General features: G+C 35.8%; 1 protein-coding gene across 1 annotated transcript; it reads left to right on the forward strand.

The window, feature by feature from the left end:
- Window positions 1–1,476: 1,476 nt before the first annotated feature.
- On the forward strand, window positions 1,477–26,564 carry POC5 (POC5 centriolar protein; the record flags this gene model as incomplete). Its single annotated transcript, XM_082013082.1, has 11 exons — window positions 1,477–1,560; window positions 5,896–6,043; window positions 13,605–13,801; window positions 14,191–14,367; window positions 17,108–17,212; window positions 18,519–18,698; window positions 19,806–19,968; window positions 23,329–23,447; window positions 24,251–24,364; window positions 25,248–25,424; window positions 26,110–26,564. The coding sequence occupies 11 exons, from the start codon at window positions 1,477–1,479 to the stop codon at window positions 26,257–26,259; spliced, it is 1,614 nt and encodes a 537-aa protein (XP_081869208.1). The 3' UTR covers window positions 26,260–26,564.
- Between the last annotated feature and the right edge of the window lie 153 nt (window positions 26,565–26,717).

Below are 26,717 nucleotides of genomic sequence, written 5' to 3' on the forward strand. Positions count from 1 at the left end.
CATCTGTATTTCTATATAGAGAGCTATGAGATTATTGCATTTTTTTGACACTTTGAAAAAAGATGATGCTTAAGGAGGATATTCCTGCCAATTTAATGATAGTAAAATAAAAATAAAAAATATTTAAAAATAACATTTTAAAATAGTTTAAAAATTTAAAAATAACATTTCAGTCAGTTTAAAAATAACATTTCAGTCAGGAAACGTATCTGTTTAAAAAAACAACAGAGCATATTATAATTGACAGGTTTAAAGGTCTCTCTGAAAATAAATTTTCCTTGCATGATTGTTTGCTACATTGTACAAACAGTCAGTTCCCCTGGTTATTTATGGTGGTCGTTTTCTTGTGCTTACTCTGCTGACAGCTCCCTGCTCAATGTGTCTGATGCATCAGGTGACTATATCACTCTGCCATTCGTTCGTTAATAAATTCACCTTGCTTAATACTCAGCTCCCACTCATTCTGTAGTTCCTTTCATTCCCCCCCATATCTTTTAGAGTTCTTTTTCCCCAATATCCTACCAAGTTTTAGCACAAAAGCTTAAGTTCTTCACTGAAGGATTTACTCCAGGCTGCAGCAGATTTAAAGATACATACATCTTTCAGAAAGTCTTCAATTTTTTTGTCAGTTCTACAACATCACCTGCTTCCCAAATACTGAAGGAATACCTTATTATCTTGCTTAGAAATTGCTGGAATGATTGATATTACCTGAATCTAAGGCATTGCCTATAACAGTTGGACTTGATGATCTCGAAGGTCCCTTCCAACCTTAATGATTCTGTGATACTTCTGTATCTGTTCATGTTCCTGGGTCTGTAAGGCAAGAAGAGTCAAAAAAGTGGAGGGAGACAGATGTTAACCACTAAGTGAAGACTTCAGGGCATTGAACTGGAGTGTTCAGGGCATCATCTCAGCTTGGGCTGTGAGGGGAAAAAAATCACAGTGTAGCTTATAGTCACTATAGGAATTTTGTACTGAAACATGCTGATAAGCTCCAAAACAATATGGTGTGAATAAGAAGGAGGGATTGACACAGGAATTATCTGTAAGTTAAGGCTTCTGTTATTCTTGATATATCTGTTTCTTTTTTTTTCCCTCTAGCAGTGTATTTTAGTTACCATTGATGTAAAGTTTTCTATTGTATATCACGAAGCATTAGGTATTAGACTTATTCAGTCAATGTTAAAATAAGACAAAACTTTTATATTGTTGCTTTGGGGTCTTCCATTGGTTTCTTTTAAAGTCAATGGAAGTCTTTTCATGGTTTTGAGTATGGTTTAGATCAGGCAGTTTCCTACCTAGCATTATGTAATGAGAGTATACGATCAATTTAGCCCACTGAATGGGTGTTGATGTAGTTTCAACAGCAGAATTTCTGTTTCTGGGGAAAATGTTGGTGAACATACAGCAAGCATGTTGGAACTGAAAAATTAAGTTCAGTTTCTACTGTTTTATAGACTAACTTTGTGCAGAATGTCATCAGATGAGGAGAAAAGCACAAGTCCAGTTTTGCCAAAAGACTCTGTTCGGGGCAGTTCTGTTTCTTCAGATCTTCAGGTAGGAAAGAGGCAACTTCATTTGGTTCCCTGTCATGGCATTTTATTTGGCAAAGGATAATTATGAGGAAATCTAAAAAAACGTATTCTTTGTGGTTTACCTGTACAGGAAAATAATAAAAATGTTAGTGAAAAGAAGCAAATTAGACAAAAAAATCTGAGATTAAAACAACTTCACTTGGATTCCTTTTTGTGCATTTAATAAGAAATTTCAATTTATGTGAAAGTTCTTATCTAAACTTAAGAGGTTGATCAATGACAGCTAGAAGTACTTTTTTCTGATGTGTTATTTTTTTATGTGTGTTATGTCTTATAAAGAAGCGTAAATTTGACACAGTAGGATAGAAACCCATTATTTCTGAGGGGTGAAGTTTAACTATGTGTTAAACTTCTTACATGATGTTGTAAGAACTGAATTTTTTTTAATGTATTAATTTCCCTTGCAGTAGGATTGTGACCAAGTAAATCTCAGAAACAAAATGCTGTTTTTCTTCTGCATCAAACATGCCAAGATATGCTGAAACTATATCAGTGGGGGGGGTTGCCTTTTTTGTGCTCAGCATTCTTTTGGGAGGATGCAAAGATACTGGATAAAGTCTTTGTCCTATTCTTTTGAAAGCAGCAGATTTTCATCCTTTAATAATTGGTTATTCCTATTTGAGTAGTAGGTGGTTTGGGTTTTTTTCCTTTGATAGGTTTCTATCCAAAACGGTACAGTTTTGACAAAAATAAGTTTTGCTAGTTGCCCTGTAGAAATGCATCTCCAATTTTGTCCCCTTGTGGAATTGGGCATGTACAGCAGAAGCAATTAAATTAAAGTGGGGGTTTTTTTTGTGTGTGGATTGACTTTGTACCTTTTAAACCACCTGTTTAGAGGCAATTCATATCTGCAGTTTATATTCTAAGTATACTCTATTTGTGGTCATACCTCGTGGATAAGTTTTCTTAATCTTTCTTCAGCAATAGTAGTTCATCTGTAGTTGGAAAGCAGGATGAAGGCATTGTGCAACAAATTTTGAAAGATCAGAATTTTCTTTTATGATGTGGTTGGTTATCAAGTAGGTTCTAAGGCTACCGTGTAGAGAATGACAAAGTAAACTAATACTAATGAATGACTGCAACTGAGAACACATCCAGAATAGAATAGAATAGTTCCAGTTGGAAAGGACCTACAATGATCATCTAGTCCAACTGCTTGACCAATTCAGGGGTGACCGAAAGTTAAAACATGTTATTAAGTGCATTGTCCAAATGCCCCTTAAACGCTGACAGGCTTGGGACATGGACCACCTACCTCTCCAGGAAGCCTTTTCCCGTATTTGACAACCTGCTCGGTATAGAAATGTTTCCCAGTGTCCATTGTGAAGCTCCCATGGTGCAGCTTTGAACCATTCCCACATGTGTTATCACTGGATACCCAGGAGAAGAGACCAGCACCTCTCTCTCCACTTCTCCTCCTCATGAAGCTGTAGAGAGCAATGAAGTCGCCCCTCAACCTCCTTTTCTCCAAAATGGACAAGCCGAGTTATTAGCCACTCCCCATAGGAGTCTATTACTGTTGAGAAAGAACACTGGGGTGACAGCTGAGCAATAGGAATACTGACAGGGAATTACTCTACTCCTTGTAGATAATTTTGAAGGGCCTTTTTGATAATTTGATGCTTTTAAATGGAGGCCAGATTATTGCCTTTTCCTTATAAAAAGAATGCACTGTCTCTCAGAGAATTTCCATTTACTTATAATTGAGTTCTGCAAGACTTTGTCCATTCAATCCATTCTTTTGGTGGTGTTTAGTAACCTTGATTGCAATCCTAAAGACAACATCTGTACAGCATCTGTAGATTTTCATAATGCATTGATTTAAGCAGGAAGAAAAAAAGACCAAACCTCTGAATGCTCCTGTGCCCTTTGCTCCTTCCAACACTAATTTGTTTATTTCTGTAAAACCAAAGTAGTGTGCATGAAATGATCAAAATGCCTCTGACCTTCAGGCCTTAGAACTATATTTTTGTAGTTTTATGCTCTATCAGAATTTTGTGGTTGACAGAGCGGCTTGAAAGTTTTGTTTAAAGCAGAACAAAGATCGTAAGTGCACCAAAGATACATTGTTAAAGTTATTACATTTTTATTTGAGATGTATTGGTTAATATTGCATTTCAATTGCAGCGTCCTTGTTATGGAATGTTTAAGATTGAGATAACACAATCACTTAATGTTTCCATTTCTCTGTCTTACATGTTCTTATTGCAGTCTTCAGGATTAATTTCTTTGTGTCTAAGTTTCAAGTTACAATTCAGATACTGTGGGGTTTTTTATATTTGCTTTCAACTTCATTCTAATGGTGGTGTAATATTGTAATTTGTAAGAGTTTATTTCCAGACTTTTCACTGGATGGTGTCTATTGACACTTTCTGTTGATGCATAAGAGTGTATATTCTTGCACATAGTGGATTCTTTGGATTTTAATAAAAGTGTTAGAACTTGAAAGACTAGATAAATTTGCTGCCATAACTTGATAGGTATATTTTGCGTGCTCAGGATGTCCATAGTAAGACAGTCTGTGTCGTAGGGATTAAATGTGGTGACTCAAAATAAGCCACCTACTTGCACCTGACATCTTACCTACAGTGTCCCTTGAATTGGATGAGGTAATCGTGGAAGCAGCTGGATCAGCTCTCACTGAAAGCTAACTTGTTTGGGGTGAAGAATTACTTTTAAGTTGCTATTTGGTCACACGATCTCTTTGAAGAAGACAGAGAGGTTATCTAATGTCTTCTGTACAATCATTTAATTTAGATGAGTTAGGTAAAGGCTAATGGCTTTTTTACTTTCTTGAAATTCTGCTGCAGTGAATTTTGTACAGTTCTGTGTTGAATACCTCATCTGAAGGTATCAGTTTTCACCTTTGGCCATCTGATAAAATCTAAACTGTATTTCTTTAGAAAGATACATATATGGAAAAATAACATGTTGATTCACAAATAATTCTGCCTTTTACATGGAATGTGATACTTCCTTTTGATTGTCAAAAAGATACACTATTTGTTTGTAGTTATATAGCTTCACATACATTTATTTAGCTTTTCATTTAACTTGATAGGCTAGAAGATGGGAAATGGAAATTTGAAAGGAATCTATAATTCAGCTGAAATGTACAAATCCTAGCTTCTTAAAATGTTTGCTAATTAGTTGAAACCCACATAAATGTAAGGGTTACAGTGAGAGTTTTAAAACATTATCCTTTTCAGCTGGTAGAATAAAAAACATATTACATGTAACTGATTGTTTCCATTCTAGCTTTCCCCAGCTTGAAGAGGAAAATAATTTTCCAATTCACAATTGATTTCTGAGGTTTGACCTCATTAGCATACTAAACAGAATTAGTACAATAGTATGAAGTGACTGCTACTGGCCTGGTTTAGTACTTTCCAACTGGTGTTCTTTACCAAATGTTTAGTTAGTGGCTTTGATCAGCTTCAGCATTTAACTGCTACTGGAACTTTTAAAATTAATTACTAGATTGTATGTTTAACAGATTGTTCACAGTTTCACATTGAACTTTAAATACTTTCATTCTCAAAATCTGTTTAACTAGGAGATCTCAAAAAAAATGTTAATTGGCTTACTTTGATACTTAATTTTATAATGCCACATACTGGTTAGATTGGTTTATAACTTTTTAACAGGAAAGCTTTTATATTAATTATATATATACATTCCCTGTACCTGTATAATTTTTAAAATGTGTAATATAACGTGAAAATCATTACATGTAATCTAAAGAAAATATTGGATAATCAAATGTCTCTTGATGATTGGCTTTAGAACTCCCACCAAAGAAATTATAATGTTTTGGAATGTGAAGTGTGACTTTGTTCAGTATTATCTTTGTTGTGGTTATAAAAATACATACTTTTCTTTGCAGTAATAGTAATGCTTAGAAATAGTATCAGATGATTAATAGTTTACATGATCTGGATTTTTTTTTTTTTTAGTTCATGTTTTTGTTTAAGGTGCCTAATACAATATCTAATTCTGCCATCTAGCAAAGTCGTTCAGTGTAACCATTACAGTGCATCCAGGTGTAATCGGAATGAATGTGAACATGAAACAAGAGAAAGATAAATTATTATAATCATTGTAGGAAAACAGCTCACTTTTGCAACTTTAAGGAAATCCTTTTAGTTTTCACAACAATAATAATAATCATCGTCCTCCTTCTCCTCTCAAAAGTTATTGAAAACCATTTCCACTCCTTCCTACATATACTTAGTTTTTAGAAATGTAACTGTAGTTTTATAATTATTTATTATCAAATAATGTCACTTTGTGACAGGATGAATATGAAGAGCTGCTTCGTTATGCTGTAGTGACTCCGAAGTTTGAACAGTGTGTCTCGAAGTGGTCAGAACCTGCATCAGAACTGAGAGCAGGTGGCAGAATTTCAAGTGTACCAGATGATGCCATTCACCATAAGACTCCAGGTAGTATGTGAAAAGATAAGTTTTCAGCTTACAAGAACAGCGATACAACTTTTTGACTTAAGTTTTCTAATACCTTCTGTTTGAAAAATATACATAGCTCATATGTAGTACATTTACATTTTGCACAAGAAAATTAGGAAGGTGTATTCACTGAAGGATTCTCTGACATCACTATCAGATGATAGTATTGATGTACTGACAGTTTTCTTGTGGTTTGTGATGCAGATGTTTAAAGTCGTTGGTGTAATAATGCAAAAAGGGATGCCCTTATTTACAGTATACTTCATCAAAATTTGACGAGTCACAACTGCTTTTGCTCATACCAGTGCTGCCATGATAGATAAATGATTATTTAAAATATGACTTTTTGGAAGTAAGAGTTATCTTAAAAGGGCTTTGTTCTAATGACTAATCATGTCACTACATGAATGCCATTCTTGCTTTTTTAGTTCAATCACTCTATTCTAGTTTTACTTCATTGCTTGGTATTTAGGACTGTATAAACTTGCTGTCTTGTCATGCATTATTAACACTGGTATTTATGGTTATTTGTTGCTTGCTTTTCTCACTAGCATTTAGATTGAGGAAGCTCTATTAATTTTGCTTCAGAAGAAATAGTGAACAATCACACCTGCGTTATTTCTTTACTAGGGAGTTTAGCATAATCAGGAAGAACTTAGTTTAATTTCTATTTTTTATTATACTATTTCATGATAAAAATTTTTACCTACAGTTTTCTCTTCATTTCTCTTTTTGTGACCCTTGAGGATGGGTTTATCTCTACTATTTAGAGGAGCATGAGGTGTAAAATATGTAGATAATTTTACTTCTAGAGACTAAGCAGCCTTGAAGTGCAGTGTAAATCTGGTGCTAATTGTCATCTTGAGTAAATGGTGTTCATGGCTAATATATGCAAGAACTCTTGGCCATGCTGATCAGAGCTGAATAACTGCTAGCAGGAATTTACCAGTGCAATTGCAAAGAGCAATGCAGACACTGAAAGTTGTTTATTTCATATTAGAAAAAGAACCATGAATAAAAATAGATCTGTTTTTGTCACTTGTGTGTTGTTTTCACTGGAACATAAAGCAGTCCTATTAAGCTGACAATTACCATTTAGTTAACTCATGTTAATACAATATAATAAATAATTATCTAGAAACAGGTTCTTAAAATAAGGAATGTGATTAAAGTGAGGGTAGTAGTATTGGTTATGGTCTGTATCCTTCCACAGTGAGTCTGTGCAGTGGAGTTTAGGTACGTTCTGACACTCATGCCAATAATTCTCTTTTAAGTATGCCATAAGAAGAAATGTTTTATCATTTTTATAAACTAATGGAGAGTCTTAGTCTGCAAGGACGTAATATCTGTAACTTCCCCCCATGCAGAAATAGTGTGGTTATTGTTCAGAGTATCAGACTGACATAAGAAATGTAGAAGGCATGATTTTGTGTTCACTGGAAGCATGAGAATGGAGATTTGGGGAGAGAGAATATTCTGTAATGGAAGTAGACCTGGAATTAGAATGTGAATAATGTTGAAACTTTTCTGTTGGCAGAAGTTTTTCTAAGTGCAGCCTTTGCATTTTGATTTTTACATATTGAAGGTTATTAAGCTGATCCAGTGTAATTATGTCCTGTGTGGAAGTTGTACAGAGCTGCATAAGAAATCAAATCAATAGAAGCTGCTGGTATTTTGTACTATGCCAATTATTCTTTAACAGTCAAACATTGTAGAAAAAATTCCACTATAGTAGCAGGTATTCCTGCAATTCCTAGAATGAGAGCAGTTGCTTGGGGTTTAAAAAATTATGATACAAAATGTTTTGATTGGGAGAATAAACATCTTCATGTGTTATACCAGGTTGAGGTACCAAAAATTGCAGTCTGATAGATTCAACTAAAGGTAACATTTAAACTATCTGTGATTTCCACAGCCAAAAAACATTCTGTGCCTACTGTCAAGAGTCCAATACTCTCACACCAGGTTCCTTTATGATTTAGTCTTCTAACACCAGCTTACTCATCTGAAGGTATTTGCTGTTACATGGGATGTTGGTTTAGAAGAGTGATAGACCAGTGTAATGAACTCGCAATGCAAGCACATGTCCGTCTGGATCTCTCAAATTTACAAGTCAGAATACTCTGTGAATTAAACTTTATTTTCTGAGCTCAATAGGAAAGAAAACAAACACATCAAACTCAGGCTCAATCCCCCTTGTACAGACTAGTCTAATGTGAATTCACTAATTCATCCCTTAATTCTTGAGGTTTCTAACTCGCAAGTTCTCCATTTCATGACTCGCAACTTGAAGCTTACACCCGTATGAACAAAATAGTTGCCTAACTGAGAGAGAGAGTGCTCATCCTTCCTCCATCATGGTGTAAACCTCCCCTGTATTGCACCAGGAAGCACAGAAACCTCAGCAGTCTGGCTGCTGTTGGTTACGTTTCAAAAGGTTTTTGGCTAAGCTGATGTATTTATACCTTCCAGCTTGGAAATTTGGTCTATACTATTTCTAGAAGTTAGTAGATTCTGAAGGAACTGCCAGACCATCAATATGCAAGGATCATGGCTGCAGGAGACAGCAGGCTGCACCTGATAATGGCTGCATAATGACCTTTAGCCCTTCTGTCCATCATGTCCTGCCTACTTGCTGCTCTTGCCTTGACCTAATGGCACTACTGCCAGGATTCAGCAGGCCTTAGCATGAGCTGTGTGTTAGCTAAAATCTGAGCAGGACTTGGTGAACAGTCACAGAACGGTAGAGTAATTGTAATATACAATAGATCACAGTACAAACGTGATTCCTGTTACCACTAACCATCATGACACTGGACGTCCCGTCCCCAGTTGCCAGGAAGGAATACGTGGGTTAAAGCAAGCTCAAGCCTGTTGCTGGTTGCTGAGTTTTTATACTGTGTTGGGTTGAGCCAACACTTTCCCGCATGCTCATCTGGCTAGCACAGGAATGCATTCATACTTCTTGATTAACTAAGGCCATTTACACAACCAGTTGATCCACTCAACTGGTACAGCCATTTATGCAAAACAAAGGCTACCTTCTGCCCCTCCCTGTGTTAAGTTCAGCTTTCTTTACCAGGGCTGTGTTCACTCACTGTATTCTTCCCTGAGCTTCATGAGCATAGTGCTCATCTTCTCTGAATCTTCATCCCTTGTAGCACACTGTTGATCAGCCCCATTAGCAGATTGCCAGAATTCAAATACACTTTTAAAACTCTTGATTGTAGAGCAGCTCAGGTCAGTTGCTGGAAGCATTTCTCAGCCTGAGGAAAAATTCATAAAAGGCGAGTAGAAAATTTCAAATCCAGCTATGTGGAATTACATTATGGAACAAATTCCAGTTCAGGTCTTGTCTCCAGTGATCTCTCTGCTTCGAGTTTTGTCTCACAGTTTGAGTGGAATACTGTTTTGTAAGGGAGTATTTGTGATGTATGATACTGCTGTTCCTAAGAAAGAAGATCAGAATCAAAACACTAGACTTCTGCTTTTTTGACTATATACTCCATTTTCTATCATCTTAGCCTAAAGAGAAGATTTTTAGCCTGCATTGTCTGCTGTCTCTCTTTATCCCTGTGAGACAGGTCATGCTCTTACGTTTCTTTTTTTCCTGGGGCCAAACGTGTAGCCTATGAAGTTTTTGTTTCTTTTTTTACTGACTAAATGTGTGCAACAGAAGTGAGAGGACAAATTGCCATTCCCTTGATTGTTTCTCTTGAAATGTTTGAATAGGGTTTATCTTTTAATATGCTTGGTATTACCAAATAAGAGTAGTCATTTGCAAGCTGTAGTTAATTGTCATGGCACAGGGGAAAGAAATGCTCTTATACTTGGTGGTGATGAAAATTTTGCATTGCAGTTTTATGTGTTGATCATTACAAGGAGCCACATATTCCCCCTACTTATAGACACTCAGACGTTTATTGTCTTTGCAAAGGGCAGCATCTTGCAAACTACAATTTGTCTTTTATTTTCAAAATGAAAAAAAAAATGGTTAAAAACACTAAAGTGCATGCTCTTGATCTTCCTGGAGGCAAGAAGAACATTTACACAGCCCCATCATGCTTCTATTAACAACACACTTTAAATAATCTTCTGGTGCTTTGCTGCTTTATCAAAACATAGGCTTGCTGTTCAAAATGTCACTATGTCCTGTCAGTCTAGGAAAGAGATGTCTTTTATCTCTTTGAGACAGAGCTTGAAAGAATCTAGTTGTAAAAAGGTTATTTATACTTTTAAAAAGGTTATGACCAAAATATGTCTAACTTTTCTATGTAACCTCCAGTACTGATCGAGGGAATTGCATGTTTGAGTGGTATTTGCCACAGTGTTAATGGCCTCAGAATACCCTTTTTTCCCTGATACTAGGAACAAGGCTTTGGATGAACAGCGAGAAAGTAGTTAAGTTCAAGTTCTATACCATGCCTCTGGTACTGACCAGATAGGATAGGTTAGCAGGTTGTTTCTGAAGGACAGTTAATTTTTTCATTTAGCACCATTCTCTTGGCATTGCTACATGTTCATACTAAAAATCATGCTCTTTGACATTTATTCTTTCCCTGTCCAGTTCTAATACTGTTGTTTGGGTAGTGTTCTATGAATTTGTAAAACAAAATGCATGTCTGTGCTGGGTATAGAGTTAATACCTAAAACTTTGCTCTTTTGCAGAATTTCTCAAGCTTGCAGTGTTTTTTACCATTCTCCATGTGATGTTGGTATTGAAACCAGCAGTTTCCAATGCCATGTGCTGCCTTCTGAAATGAAGTTCTGTTTGTGGAGTATTCTTTGGTCTGACGTTTTCACTTTCTTCTCAGATTTTTGAAACTGAAGTGAATGTTTCCATTATGACAGTAGGAGTCTAATTAGTGGTAATCTCTGTCTGTTGCAGTAAATTTAATGATATATAATATCTTCACTAAAAGCTTGCAGTCAAATAAGAAAAATAATTGGAATAGAACATGCTGTACTATTCAATTCAATGTCCAAATGCTTTTAAACTTTGAAATCTAAAACTTAATTTCCTGTTCCTGTTACCAGTTTAGTTGATTGATTTTGAAAATGACTAAGACTGGAACAGTAAATTATTTGTCGCAAAGATGTCTAATGATGACTCATACCCAAACAGTGGGAAAATTCCTTAGCTTCAGGCTACCACTCCTTGGTACTGATCTAGTAAACTTCTGAGAAGAATCATTTAAAAGATGATACTTTTTAGCAGATTTCTACCCTCAGCTTTGGCCTGGTAACAGATCATGTGCAAGAACAGTCTGTCAGAGCTTATTTACTTAATAAAAGCAGAAAAAGTCATATGCTAGAGGAACACAGTAAAAAACCAAAGCAGTAGTATTGGGATAATATAAATCTGGCAAAACAGCTAATTTGACTACCTCTGCTATAAACAAGAATATGGTCTAGAGATTTGTCAGAATAAATGCATGTGGGGATTATTTAATGAAGTACATTTTTATAATTTATCATATCCAAATAGTCCTATGCCCTAAGGTACCTTAGTGCACTGTAACTGAATGGCATCATGTAATGCAGTGGAAGGAATAGAGGTTACAGAAGGAGAGCATTGGGAATAAGAATGAAATTAATAACTAGAACATTATTGCAGTACTTGAAGGCCAAGATAAATTCCATGAGATGATGATACAAACATGTAACAGATACACTCAGTGGATTCAGTGAAAGATACATCCTATGATAAATGAGAAAAATGGAAGCTGAGTTAGCATAATCTGTACATAGGGCAGATAATAAAAGTTTAAAAATAAAAACAAACTGTCATGCATTTTACAGCAGCGTCACAATGGAAGGAAGAACAAAGTGACATGCAAGAATGGGAACAAGTGGTGAAGGACAGAACTGGGAATACTTAACAATAACAGTGTCAAATATTTTATATTGTCAAAGGCCAGCCAGATTCTTCATCACTGAAATTAGATGTATTTCAAGTAGTCTGGGTCATCTGTCTAACATGTCATATTTTTTGAGATCTTTTCAAGCAATGACTATTCAAATTCTGCCATTAGCTAAGCCATACTAGTTTCATTTGCAGGAGAAACAATAACAAAAAGCTAGAGCCTGATCTTAATATACTGGTGTGATACGGAATAATTTGTTTATGGTCTTCTGCTTATGTAATGGGGTAGGGAAGTTAGTCTAGAGAACCGGCATGTTAGATTGGGCTTCTTTAGCTCAAGCTGATTGTAATTTTATGATGTGTAGTTCTGTATGACCTTGGGAGAAACACCAAAAAGCAGTTGTAACTGCCTCTGCATCGCATTTCTTCCTTATCTCCATCTTGTTTTGGAGTATAAGTGTAATAGTTGCAATTCAACCTACTTGATGGGCCAGAGTATTAGCCAGACAGCTCTTCTCACTTCCTTTGGACAGGAGACCGAACAGTGACAGTGACTGTAAAAGAGTGTCAACCATCAGGCTCGGCCTTGAATAAATTAGAAACATACATTTCCAGTGTCCACTGAAAATACTGCTTTGTGACAAACAGTTACATTTATCCCTGCATGCTTGTACCAAAAAATAGTGCCCATCCACTATGAAACAATTGTACAGACAATCTTTGTTTTCAGAAATGAAGACTAAAATATTGGAGGCTTCCTCTCTCCATTTATGAAGGGAGGAGAGTAGTATTCTGAAGTTGTCCTGATTGTTGTTAATGCCAGGAATACGCTAAACCCTCTTTCCAAATTTTTTTATTCAGCTGTCAAGTCAAATAGCAAATTTTCTGTAAGGAGTAACTAAATATGAAACACTGTTTAATTTCCTATGTTTACTTAAGTATTAACTTCTTTATTCTTAGATAATTTTTTTTCTTCCCATCAGCTGGAACTCAAGCATATGCCCATTAGGTTCTGGGCATGGATTAATTTTTATTGCAGTGGTAGTTAGCCACAAAACCTGAATGTGAAGCCTTATTGTGTAAGACATTACATAAATTCATAGCAGAGATTTCCTTTCTCAAAGAGTTTAAAATCTAATTAGATGAGCAAATTAAATTAAAGGCTGTAAAGAAAATGGATACAGGTACATACCAACATTGAAATACGCCCACAGGTTGCGTTGCAAATGCAAAAAAGGAAGGCCCCTGACTCAGGAATTTACAGTCTCATCAAGGAAAATGGCAGAAGTTTTTAGATTTTTGCCTGGAGATGATAACTGACAAGAAGTCTTTACTGAGATGCTTTTTGTTTCTGTCAGTGCTGTTTTTTTGGTACTTGCTGTGAGCACCCTCTTTAACATGAAGTGACATTAAAAGATTTTGCACTTTAAGGGAGGAGTAGTTTTGATTTGACTAGTGTTACAATATGACTATTGGTTGAAATATACTTGCATCTTGGAGGCATATATTTGAATTCGTTTGTTTGTTTTACATGGGGAAAGGAGGTTTCTGATGACGTAAATATTTTGGGCTTTGGGTGGGGTTTTTTTAATGCCTGGCTTCTGATTTCCATCCAGACTGCAGACCAGTTAGCCTTTCCAGAGTATCAGTCTTTAATCACTGTTTCATTTTTAGTCTTAATATCTGTGAAGGAGACTTCTGAGGCCAATATGGAAAGACTTTGCCCTGTTCTTGCAGAAGAGACTTCTTCACAAGGGTCCACACATGGTACAAGAGAAATCCATGAAACCACAGCAACTGAGTTAACTTTACCTGATGAAAAAGTAACTCAAATAGAAAACATACTTGATCTCTGGAGTGGAAGTCTTAAGGTATTTATTTTGCATGGAATCCTTAAAAATTGTATACAGATGTTACTGTGTTGTAGAATAAGTGAAAGTGCAGGAAAGTTGCAGTGTGATTACACTGGGAAATGGTGCTTTTCTTATTGATTGTGGTTGCTGTTGCATATTGTATATAAGCACTAGAATATTTTGTTTCAAGAACTTTGGAATAACTTTTTGCATTGGGGATGTTCAATTATTATCATGAAATAGTTCATTATGTCTGATAATATTGATAGATATAAACAGCCTACGTAATGAAGGCATCACTGTAAATATTCGTGTCTTCTTAATTGCTAAGTGTTTTAAGATTAAAAGATTAGGGAGGAGGGAATAATTTTACTAATTGCACTACTGTCATACCTTTAACTTTTCAGACAAATGTTCTGACTGAACTGAGAAAATGGAAGCTTACTTTGATTGAACATCACAACCTTCAAATGAGACAAGAAAAAGAGAAACACACTGCACACGTGAGACAATTGAGCAATGAGATGGAAAACCTGAAGGAGTTACTACATACTTATGAAATATCTATTGGCAGAAAAGATGAGGTAGTAGTTCAATTTCATAACTCAACAGTTCCTCTCTTTTTAAAAATACCCACACTGCGTAACAGTCAGTTAGTTGTCCATCTCTGAGTAACAAAGTTCTTCTTGCAGCAAGTAACATAGAGAAGTAAAATAATATATTTATACTGTATAATAGAAAAAGAATAATTGTTTCTAATGACATTGTCCATACTAACAATGGAAATTTAATATGTTGTATATGCATATTTTGTATTGTCTGCTTATTAAATCTAGGGTCTGTTGTTGTTCCTTATTTCTTCCATGAAGGTCACACTGGCTTAGATAGGTCTGTTAGCTCTTACACTTTAAAAGCCTTTAGTTTTTCAATGATTGGATTTGTTTTCTTGAATTTTAAATGAGCATCAGTCTCGTAAATGTTAAAGGAGTCCTAAGTAAATAATCTTATTTTGGGATTCTTAGGAACCGCACATTTGTGCAAATTCTTAGGTTTGTACATTTGAGGTCTCCAAGTTACACTTTTCTGCTATCAACAATGTCAATAAGTTCAAAATTAACTAGAATTGTGGAAATTGATATAAAATTTTGGCAGCCCTACAATCACATAATGTAATTGAATCCTTCTATTGCTATCCTGAATTTTTAACTTTCTACTTGAGAACACTTAATGGAGTTCGTTTTTTTAATTCCTATTTACCTTTATTTTAAAAATTCTTATTGAGGGAGTTAAAATATGGAGGAAGGTGATGTTTTGTGTCCATTTGGAAACCAGTCTAATCTTACAGACCAAGCAAATACAAATTTTGTAACATTACAAGAACAGGATTGGTGTAATATCGTTTAACTACTACATTTGTGCAGAACCACAGTTACTTCAGTGTATACCATTCAAACATATCTAACTCTGTTGGGTATCACTGTATGTCACTCATGTTTAATACACTATAATTCTCCATGCTACATTGAAAGCAGTATTTTTTTCTACTACCAAAGAAATTAATTCTTCAGCCAGTTTCATAGTTCTGTTTCCAAAAAAAGTTCTTTTTAACAGAAAATTATTTGACTTACCGGTAGGTGGCAGTGCTTCCATGTATCACAGCAAGTTTTGAGCCATACGGTGTATTCTGACATTGGCAGTCAATCAAAATATTGTGAATACTGTATATTCCTGTTTTCACACTGGAAATCTCACAAATGTTTTTTAACAGCAAAAGTATGCCAAATAACAAACATGTATTTAGGCTGAGACTTCTAGTGTGTATTAACAGGTACACAGCATCTAAAGTTGATATTTTATGTTAGTATAGGACACTTTTGTTGAAAAAATAATTAATTATATTTATTACCTTTGCTTTCTATTTTCTTATTGATTTGTTCACAATTTATGCTAATGTACTTCTAATTTTAGATAGTCATTGTTAATTATATAGCAGAGACTATTCAGTTATTCTGAAACTGCACAAAGTTAGAATTAGTCATATGTAAGCAATGTAGCTTATACTAAATTTATTAAAATACAGTATTATGAAAAACTCATTCTTAAAAACATAGACAGATCAGCTTGAAATTACTTCAAATGTATCAAATTGACCTTTATTTGTTTCTGACTTTGATACTTCGAACAATTTAAAGAAACGAAGCTTTTGCCTAGGAATATTTCATTAAACACTCTCAAGATTGACTGAAACAGTTTGCATGATGTTCTGTACTGAAACAAAATAGGAGTTTTGTACTATTTGCAAAATAACCTTGTTGATTTAAGGGTAAATTTATTTTAGAGTATCATTCATTTAATTAATGTATGTTCAATAGTTATTGCATATAACATATGCAGTATAACAGATTAACACATATTAGCATATTAAATCATAAAATATTGTTCTTCACAGTCTTTATGCAGTAGTTATAGTAACTTTAAGTTCTTCCCAAGAGTCCCAGCATTTATTAGTGTTGCCCATTGGAGCTGCTCAGATATGACTGGTGGCAGAAACTAGCTTAAGCAGTAGGAAAAAATATAGAGAAATACTCAGTGATTTGGTGTACCCAGTTTGCATCATGCCTGGCCTAATTTTTAATCTGGGAAACTCAACTGTTTCTGTATACTAATTAAAACATATTTAGAGGTTGGTGGTAGAATTCCCCAATTGCATTCTCTGTCTGGCAGGCAACCTTGCCTCTCAAATGTTTTGATTGCTGTAGACCTATATGATATCTTTCATGAGATCTTTTAGAAGAGAATAACCATTTTTAATACAATTTTTCTAGTTCTTAGCAACTCTTTAGCTTGTTTATTCTGTTCAGAAAATTGAATAAGCTTTCTGCAGATAAATCGTTTCTTTACACTGCAGCTAATTAATAATGCACTAAAGCAGACTTTTAATATAAATGTTCCTGATCTATCAAAATTGTCTTAGCAAGTAAGTGATTATTCTGATCTTATGCTACAGTAACATTTAATTATTAGAAAGTAGCACAGAAGCCTGCAGATGTAGGATGAAAAAACAATTCAGTTGAACTTTTCCTAAAACTACACGATCACAGTGTTTAAGTGCCGCAGATTGAGTGTTGAAGCCACAGGAATTTTATTCCTGATTTGAACGCTGATTATTGTTTCCTGCTTGATTAGGCTAAGGGGAAGATTTAGTAGAAAGCATCTGTTAGAAGCAAATGCTTTAATTGAAAAATAACTGATGCATAAAGTACATTCTGTTTGACTTTACAAAGATCATGGCTATTGAAACAGCATTAATAAATATTTTTGCAGGTTATTACTAATTTGACCCAAGCATTAGAGAGGCAAAAGGAGAGAGTAGAGTTGATGAGAAGGTTTACACTGTGGCGGATTCAGCATGTTAAAGCCAAACAAGAGGTATGTACACAAAATAAAAATGCGATGCAAATGAAACCTCTGAACTCAAAAGGGTCAGAGTTGCTGGAGTTCCTGCTACAGCTTGAAGAAAAGACAGTGTTTATATTTTGATGTGTTTGACAATGTCAAATAAGAGTTTGAAAACATCAATTCTAAAAATAACACTGCTGTCGGAATACTTTCTGGCATGGGAGTTGGAAATCAAACCTATATTTGTCTTATATTGCTCCAGTTACTGTGAGCAGCTGAGAACAAATCACCATAGTTTACAGTATCTGCATTTTGAAGTAGGTGCCAAGGGAATCTTTACCTAAATTTCAAACACATTACATTTGAACAGTCATATGATACAGTGTCACATTTTTGGGGAAGCCACTATCACAATTAAAACTTCAGCTGCCCTCTTTTCTACATGTTGCCAAAACTTGAAATAGCTAAGACCTAGTTGCACACAAAATGTTGGGCATTGCATCAGGCATCTAACAGTCTACTCAGTGAGGTATGACAGAAAAGAAGGATCCCATGTCAAAACTGCAAACCTTTCCCATTTCCAGGTTGTTAAAAAGGAGAAGCTGTATGCAGAACCTTTGTTCATTGGTACAGATTCCTGTCTAGACTCAAGTTCATTGACGCTATCCAAAACCCTGCTGATTTGCAGAGAGGTTTAGCCTTTTCTTTTTTTCTTCCCTCCCATTTTAGAATTTACTAATAATTTGTAGTCTGGTTTTTACTCGGCTCTTTTTGGGTTTTTTTTAATTAATTTCTGAAAAAAATAACTTAATGCTGAAATACATTGGCTGGTGACTATTTGGAAAAAACATGGAATAATAGAATTGCCTTAAAAGACTTTTTAAAGTATCCTGAAGTTTTAATTTATTAAAAAGATAGGTGCTTTATGCTAATCATCTGCAAACTTTGAAACTGCAGGTTTTATATGGTTCCTGCAGTGAATCAAAATGTTCCACCCACTAAATGGCTTCACACATGCATGGTTATGCTATGTATGTGAGGTTATTGTTTAACTGTCATTAAACTAAGAGTAAAAACACTGTTTTGTGTAACCTAGGAATTCACAAATATGGTTTCTCATATTGGGGACAGTAATGCTCCGTGACATGTGCAGGAAGAAACATTGAGCTGCAGATGCTATGTTGTGTATCACTTCACTGCCACTTGTAACTCAGTTTAGGTGTTCCTACTGTGGTTTATGTAATAAGTTGTAAAACAATTATTCACACTCTATTGAGTACTTAAATTTTTAGGAAATGTCAATTTGCATATGATGTGGCTATATTTGTTTCCTAAGGAATATGCAAATAGAATAGCAGACAAACAATTCCAGACAGCTTTGATGAAGAAAGTATGGACAGCATGGCGCTCTCTTAGTGAAGAAAAATGGAAAGAAAAAGTTGCAAAAGCCTGTCAGTTAAGGGCAGAAGATGTCTGTGTTCAGCTCACCAATGATTATGAAGGCAAAATTGCAGAGGTAAAACAAGGTTTCTTTTTTCAAGCTTTCTGTCCTTCACTCCCTCACTTCCCATCCCTCTAAGATAACTGTTTCTCAGCAAACTTGAAAAACAGGAGGACTTACCAACAGAACAGAGATCCTAAGTACACAAGATTTGAGGAGGTCTGAGATCTCTCTTATGTTTTTTTTCCCCCTGCATCTGATATAAAATGTTGCTGATCTGCATGCAAAGGTGAAGTAAATTGGAATTCCTGAAAGTAGACAAATCTCTGTTTTCCCACCAGTAGGGTTGTTATTTGTTTTCTAAGAGCACGCTGTTAATACTGGCTATGCATTTTGAGGTCTTACTGAAGGCGGCAGTGGAAATAGAAGACCATTATTATTATGAATGATCATGATGAGTACAATATTTTTTCCTCTAACAGCTACACTGTTAAAGGCTCAATTTAAATTTGGTTTTGCCTTCAACTTACCAATTAAACTTGTTAAAAAATTTTCAGAGCTTAAGGTGAAGTTATCAATGTATGCATTGGTGCAGAGTAAGTAAATAAAGTTTTAAAATACACATTTTAAAAGCTTTGTATTTTACCAAGAAATTAAACCTAGAATTCTAAGAACAGGCTTACCAAATCTGGCTTACCAGCACAAAACCAGCAAGTAGTGAGTTACAAAGGTAACTTGGTCTGTCTCTTCTCAACATTTTCAGTTTTTTACAATAGCTAGAAAAGATACATTGCTGATGACAACTCACACCATGCTTAAATACTTTTCTGGGAACAATTACTGTTCTGTTGAGCAAATCCATGTTCCTGTGGAAATCTAGCTTGTGTCAGATGCCTAACTTCTAAAAGACAAAAACTTGGGAGATAACTTTCTGCCTAATTGGTTAGGTAGGGTCTGACAGTCCTTTTGAATGCACTCTTGTCTTTGGTGTGCTCTAGTACAAATAATGTGCTGTAGTACAAAGAAATGACAAGTAGCTGTTCATCTGTGGTGAACCAGAGAGTTTTGAACTGAAAATACATGTCTTTGTAAATGTAGTAAGTGACTTTTAAAGCTAATTGAGGAATGTGTGTGTAGTTTGATTCAGAAGTACGAGACAGCTGTTTCCTTATTCTCTTGTAGCTAACTGCTACTTTGGAACAGACAAAAGCTGAGATTCTGCGACTACACAGTGAAAGAGAACAATACGAAGACACTATGAAGAAAGCCTTTATGCGTGGTGTATGTGCTTTGAATCTGGAAGCAATGACCATGTTTCAGGGCAAGGACAGTAGGACAGATCCTGGTCAGTGTAAAAAGCAGCTCTAATCTGATAGTATGTGTGCGTTTTTGTTGGGTTTTTTTGTTTGTTTGTTTTAAAACATTCTCACTTTTTTCTTACTTAATATGAGAACTTGTGGCAATATAGAGTTTATCAGATTCTTACTGCTTTAAAAAGTACTGTTGAATATGTTGAGAAATACTCTGATGCTAAAAACTTTGTACTGCTCTAGTTGAAAGGTGGAGCATGTTCTTTTCATCCCACCTTGCTGTGAGGGTGGTAGCCTGCAACTGAAGGCAGCACCAGAAGCCAGGGATGGCAAACTTCTTAAAATACTGTGGAAGATTACCCAGAATTCTGTCAGCACCCAGGTTATGGGAAGGGGTGAGGGGGAAATCCTGGAAAACCCTCTTCTGTTTTCTGGAATCAAACTGTGCAATGGATCTGCTTTACCCAGGCAGCTCTCCCTTCTTTCTTAATCTTGCCTTTTAATGCAAAAAGGGCAAGTAAATCTCACAGGTTCTGTATTTGGTTGGAGTTCTGTGCCAGAACAGGAAACACCAATGTAATTATATCAGCAGCACACTTGTAAAACTTGTGCAGCTACACGGGAAAGAGCTGCACACCCTTACTGATGTAATGAAATCACCCCCTCAGAGTAAGACAATCTATAGCAGTAGGAGCATAATTATGCTGGTGCAGCAGTCTACATTAAAGAGAAAATAGCTGTGCCAGCAGAAGTGTCACAGCTGTACATATGGCTTAACAACCAGCTGTACTGGCAGCAGTTGTAAATGGCCCTAGGCAAATAACTTGAGCTGCTAAACTTAACCATCTCATACCAGAATTTTCTGAACTACTTCAGAGAAATTCCTCCCAAAAAATGTAGATATAAAGAGGAAAGAAAAACCTGAAGAAGGTTTAAGAGGATACTTACCTGAGCAGCTCTCAGAGCCTGTTAAACATATACGGTATTTGTGAGGTTGCTTAGAAAACTAGAATATGGCATTGGCTAAGTGCAGTAGCTGCGGCTAGTAAAAACATAGGTTCAGTATTTGCAAAAAGTCAAGAATGAATGATTTTTTTGAAGATACTAAGTTTGGGAATAAAGTTACAGGGGATTGCCCAAGTACTTTATTTTTCATTGTGTTATAAATTAAGAACTCTCTCTTCAAGCTTTATCTTATATTTGTTTGTTTATTGTTTTCCAAAAACATGCAACAAACAGTGAGTCTCCCAAATATTGATGGGTAACCGAGTGGTGTAAAATAGGAAAACATTGTTTCTGTAAACCTGTAAAGAAGATGGTAAGTAGGAAGGAAATGAAGAAAACTGAGCTCTAGAGCTGCCATGACCAACTCCTGCAGTTCATGGACCAAATATTTTGCTTGATTTTTACTATGATACACAGGCACAGAAGCTAGAGATTTTGCTGTGCTGAACAATGCTGGGGTGCCTGTACCCAACTTTTTGGGTGCCCAGCATCATGCTTTTTAATTTCCTGTGGTCACTGTAGTCCTCATCAGGCTTCATAACATCTCACAGTCTCTGTTGTCCTTGGTCTCATGCCTGCCATCTTTTTCCACTGCCTCTTGCACCACCTTGTCCCGTGCCCCAGGTACACTATCACTTTCTTGCTACAGCCGGGTGGTGCTTTTAATGAAGTTAGGTACATAATTATTTAATATGGTTGTACAACAGTTTATTTGCATTATTTCTCAGGTATAACAGAACAGTAATGAGGATGTTGGGTGACTTCAAACATCAGATTAGATGATTATTGTGATGTGTTCTAGTCTTCTAATATGTGGACATTAAAATGTCCATGTGCCAGAGTCAGTGGTTACATATTTATATGAACGCTGCAGTGCCACCTACTGTCATTGGAAATAAAAGTGGAATTTGATCCCTTTACAGATTTATTATTATTAGGTTATTATAATGGCCATTTAATATACATACAATATACAAATAACATACATATAATGTACATTGTAATGTAGGTTATTAATAGTGTGCAAGTATCACAACCTTAATGGGACCGTAACAATTGGAGTCAATGTTGATGGTCTAAAATCTCTCTGATAGTCTGATCCACTGGTCTCTTTTTTTATTGTTGTTGTTGTTGTTGTTGTTGTTGTTGTTGTTGTTGTTGTTATTATTATTATTATTATTATAATATTTAGGTTAATTTTAACCTCTATGTATTTAAAAGAACATTGAAGCCAAAAGAATTCATGGCTTTTTACTTAAAAATCGTAACATTGCTTTTTTAAGTAACATAGATCAATTCTCATTTGTCTGTAACTATGCATTGGTCCTGTCTGTGCTTAAGCTTAATGTGCGTTTACATATTTATGTATCTACAAAATGCATATTCTGGCATGCTTTCAACTTTCACTCTGAAAATCTTTGAGTATTGCACCAATTTGAATTACCTCCTTATATTTTTTCCTTCTCACTTCAAGGAAAAAAAACCACACACACAAAACCCCCCTTTAAAAGCCCACAACTACCACATGGTGTCACTCTAGTCCCTGGAATGAGCAAAGTTCCCTTTGCTAGCATCACTTGCCTCAGAAACAGGAGAGTAAATAAGAATACCTCTCTCTGCTTCCTTTAAGGAAGTTTGTATTCTAAAGGGAAAGATTGAAACTGCTTGGAAAAGATTTTGGACTTAGGTCTGCAGATCTAACCTCCCCAGGATGTCTGCATTGCAAGACAAAAGAATCCTGAATGGATTTTGCTCAAGCTCAGGCTTACCCAGCTGGTGGGGGGAGATGAGGGCTCTAGGGCACCCGTAGATCATCCCAGCTCTACAGCCACGATATGGCCAGTGTCCAGCCATTGTATGTGGAGATGAGATGCTGCTAAGCATGATTTATGGCTCCTTGAAATTGCAGTGTGTTTTCAGGAAAGTTAAAATAACATTTTGTTTTACTGACAGTGAGCCTCCTTAAGGATCTTATGCCCTTGAAGAAGTCCCGTATGGCCTTTCTGTGTTTTGCTGCTCTCTACCTGAACTGGATTTTGGCTCTTCGCGTAAAAGCAGCTCTTGCACACTGGATTTAGTATTGGCAAGCACTATGGAGAACCTCAGTTCTTTGCACTACAAGTGTGTGACAAGTGCCATAGGCATGTTGAGGCATAATACAGAAATAAGCCCTTTGGAAAATACTATTTCCAAGAGTTTGAAAAGGGGCCAAATGAAGGAATGTTTTTATATAAATACACACACCTATAAAGAACAGGCTGATTCCTTTAATTAGATTATACAGAAATCCCAAAGGGATAGTAAAATTTTTACTGTGACATCTCTTTTTTTCCCCCTTAGGGTTTGCTAGATTATGTGCTGATCGCATTACTTTGTGTTTCTAATAATAGATGTAGGAAGTAGGAGAAATGATAATGGTACCATTGTTGCAGGAAGGCTACCTCCTTCGCAATATAATCCCCCCTCACCACCACCTCCACCAGCAACTGCTCTTCAGCTGGAAGACATGGTAAGTGTGTAGCTGGAACAGAACCGTATTTGCTAGTGACAAAAACGAACTTCCTCGGTTGGAGCTTTTTAAAGATAAATACCATAATCCATGAATTGAAGGAATTTGAAGACAGTCTAAGTCTGAAAAGAAACCTCAGGTATGTTCAGACTACCTTGTGTAAATAAAGTGACTGGGGCACAGCTGCTGTGATTTGCTTTAGTTTAATGAAGCCCTGTTTTTTATTTTAGTGAAAATGCGTTAAACTAATGAAGATAAAGTCACTACAATAAGCAGAAGTTGCTCTCTAACGTTCTTTCTGGAAAAAAACTGTATAGAGTTTTTTGCAAAAAAACTAAGCTTAACATAATCCCAACAGAAAAAAAGCTGGCTTGACTTGAAGCTTCTTTTGCGAAAGTGTAACATGTATAGACACTGAGGGAACTCAGCTTATTGTCCTGTCATGTCAGCTTAGCCAGATCATTATCCAGTAGCCTGGATGTTCTGGACCTGCCCTTCATGCTGAAAACATTGCCACTGTAAAACAATTTCACACTAGAGTACAGATTAGGATAGAGGATGTGCTTGCCTCTTCCTGATTTTTCATTCTAACAGTATCAAATGCTACTCATACTGTTTCTACAATTCTTAGACAAGTAGTTTTAAATTACCCAGAAGACAATAAAATTAGAGATAAAATATCTGCAAGAACTTAAATTTAAGGAGGGTAATTGGAATAATCAAAAAACTGGCTATTTAAAGAGTAAAATTGTATTTTCTAGAAAGTTATACTCATTCTGTGTAAACTCTGGTTTCATTCACAGTTTTCTACCCACCTGGGTCATGCAAGCACTTCTCAGACCAGGCTAGATTCTGATTCTCCAGTAATCGTCAGTAGCACAGCTACAGGATCTGGTGTGGCGTCAACTCAAAAACTGGTAGCATCCTAAAATTAACTTTTTTATTGTTTAAGGCATAATCATAACTAATACTTGTTTGGGTATCATTATTTCTGCATTTTTTCAGAGCAACACAAATATGTAGTTGAGGAAACTGCCATAGAGTTTACATAGCTGTGTAAGGACATTAGCTTGCAAATGCTCATTAATGTTACAGAAACCCATTTATGTTAGGAGCAATTTTAAATTATTTTTGGAGGGGGATGTATGACAAAGTGAAGAATAGAGTGCACATACACTTAAGTACAGCACAACAGGAACAATTGGTGTTTCCTGTGATACCATTTTGTTCTGGAAAGAATATGCTTTGCTTTAGCATCCCACTGTTTGAAATGTCTCTCATTCCCTCTTCTGTATTTGCTGCTAAACTGCCCTTTTTACTTTTCTTCACTGCCTTCTGCATTGCTCTTCTTTCCTTTTCCCATTGGATACAGTTTGCTCTCAGCTGTCAGAGAAAGATGCCACATTTTACTGCATGGAAGATTCTTTCTGTCTGCTATGTCACGGTTAAAAAGACTTTCCAGGGTGACAGAAGTGCCTGCAGCTGTCACTCCGAGTGTGGAGCCAGGGAGCAAAGCTAAGCTGTCCATGCTGCTTGATTTTTATCAAATTAGCCTTACTCCCCTCAGGATAGAATTCACTTTCTCAAAACACTATCTCATACTTTGAGTGAAAAAAAGATGGAATAAACCAGATTGCAACTAGGTTGGGAAAATTCAGTCCTGTAATACCATAATTGGATTACCTGCAACATCCCATGTTCCATTTAGGCATGTGGCTGATAAAACTAAGGAGATATACTACAGGATTGTAAATACTATGTCTAGAATGTTTTACCAGCTAATACTTACTTTATTTGCAGCCCATGGCAAAAGTAATAACATCTGCTCAACAGAAAGCAGGAAGAACAATCACTGCTCGAATCACGGGCAGAGCTGATATGGGACAAAAAGCCAGAATTTGTGGTAGTTTAGCAGTGATGGGAGTTGCTCCACCCATGAGTTCAGTCATTGTTGAAAAACATCATCCAGTCACTCAGGTAAGTCAGAATTATGCTTGTAACAGTGTTGTATTGCAACACATCTGGTGTGTAATAAATATGATAGTCCCAGGGGTATATTCCATGTACTCTTTCTGCAAATAAATGCCTGAGTGAAGCCAATCAGGTTGAAGTATTTCTCTTGAATTAATCTGATGGGGGAGAGAGTTTACCTTGATTAAAAGCAGAATGACTACTGTTTGTTGCAGTAAGGTGGCTAGTTTCTTGGGGAGAAAATTCGTTGTTGTTAAATGCAAACCTTTTCCTTTCAGAGACAAGAAACCTTTCAGAGACTTCCTCATAGCAAATACTGAATATCAAAAGGAATGTTGGCATGATTAAATTAGCACTACATTTCTGAAATTAGCATTACAATTCTGAACAATTTGGTAAAAAAACTAAGCAAACCAACTTTGAAGTAAGATTGAGGTGATAAAAGCTCAGGTTACCTAATAAATTGGAAGTGTAGCACTTTATGTTCTGTAAAGTATATTAGAGATAAGGAAAGGAAAATTACCCAGTCTGTTAAAGTAACCTTCCCCCCCCCCCGCCCCTTTTTTTTTGATGTGTATTTCAGTTTACTGGATTGCAAATCTTTCTGTTTAAACTACAGCTCACTCAGAGCTATCTTAATGAGATTTTTTTTTTTCCGTTAAGTGTTATGATGTATCTGATTACTTTTCAGCAAACCATATCCCAAGCTACAGCTGCTAAATATCCTCGAACTGTACTCCATTCTTCTGGTTCTACCACTGGGAGACCTGCAGGACAAGTTGGGCGATTGCTTCAGGGCCAAACTCATACCAGTGTTCAGTCAATAAAAGTTGTTGACTGAGCAACTGTCTGTCTCACTGGTGGGGGTTTTTATCAAGGTACAATTTAAACCTCTTCCCAGTCTTTCCAGATTTGATGTAGCAAGGCCTAAAGTATGTATCATGTTTCTACCCTTTTCTAAAAAAAAAAAAAAAAAAATTTAAACTAAAAGTGCTTTTATAGTAAACATTTGGAGAGGAAAATGGAACTTGAAATGCTGTTCTACCTCCAAACTATTTGAGAACTTATTTTATTAAGATAAACACTTTTTATTTAAGGAATCTTTTGCACACTTAAATAAAGGATAGAATGTGATTTTTGACTGAATTTCTTTACTTAGTTCCAACATTACTAACATCTACTTTCAAGTGAAAGTGAAATTTATTTTTGTTACATACACTTTTAGTTAGTTGTGCAACTAAGTGTACTTAACATGCATTTTAATTCTATCCTGCAGCAGCAGGATATTCTACTTAAATG

Source organism: Phaethon aethereus (genome assembly GCF_964289735.1).
Source record: "Phaethon aethereus genome assembly, chromosome: Z".
Lineage (NCBI taxonomy): Eukaryota > Metazoa > Chordata > Aves > Phaethontiformes > Phaethontidae > Phaethon > Phaethon aethereus.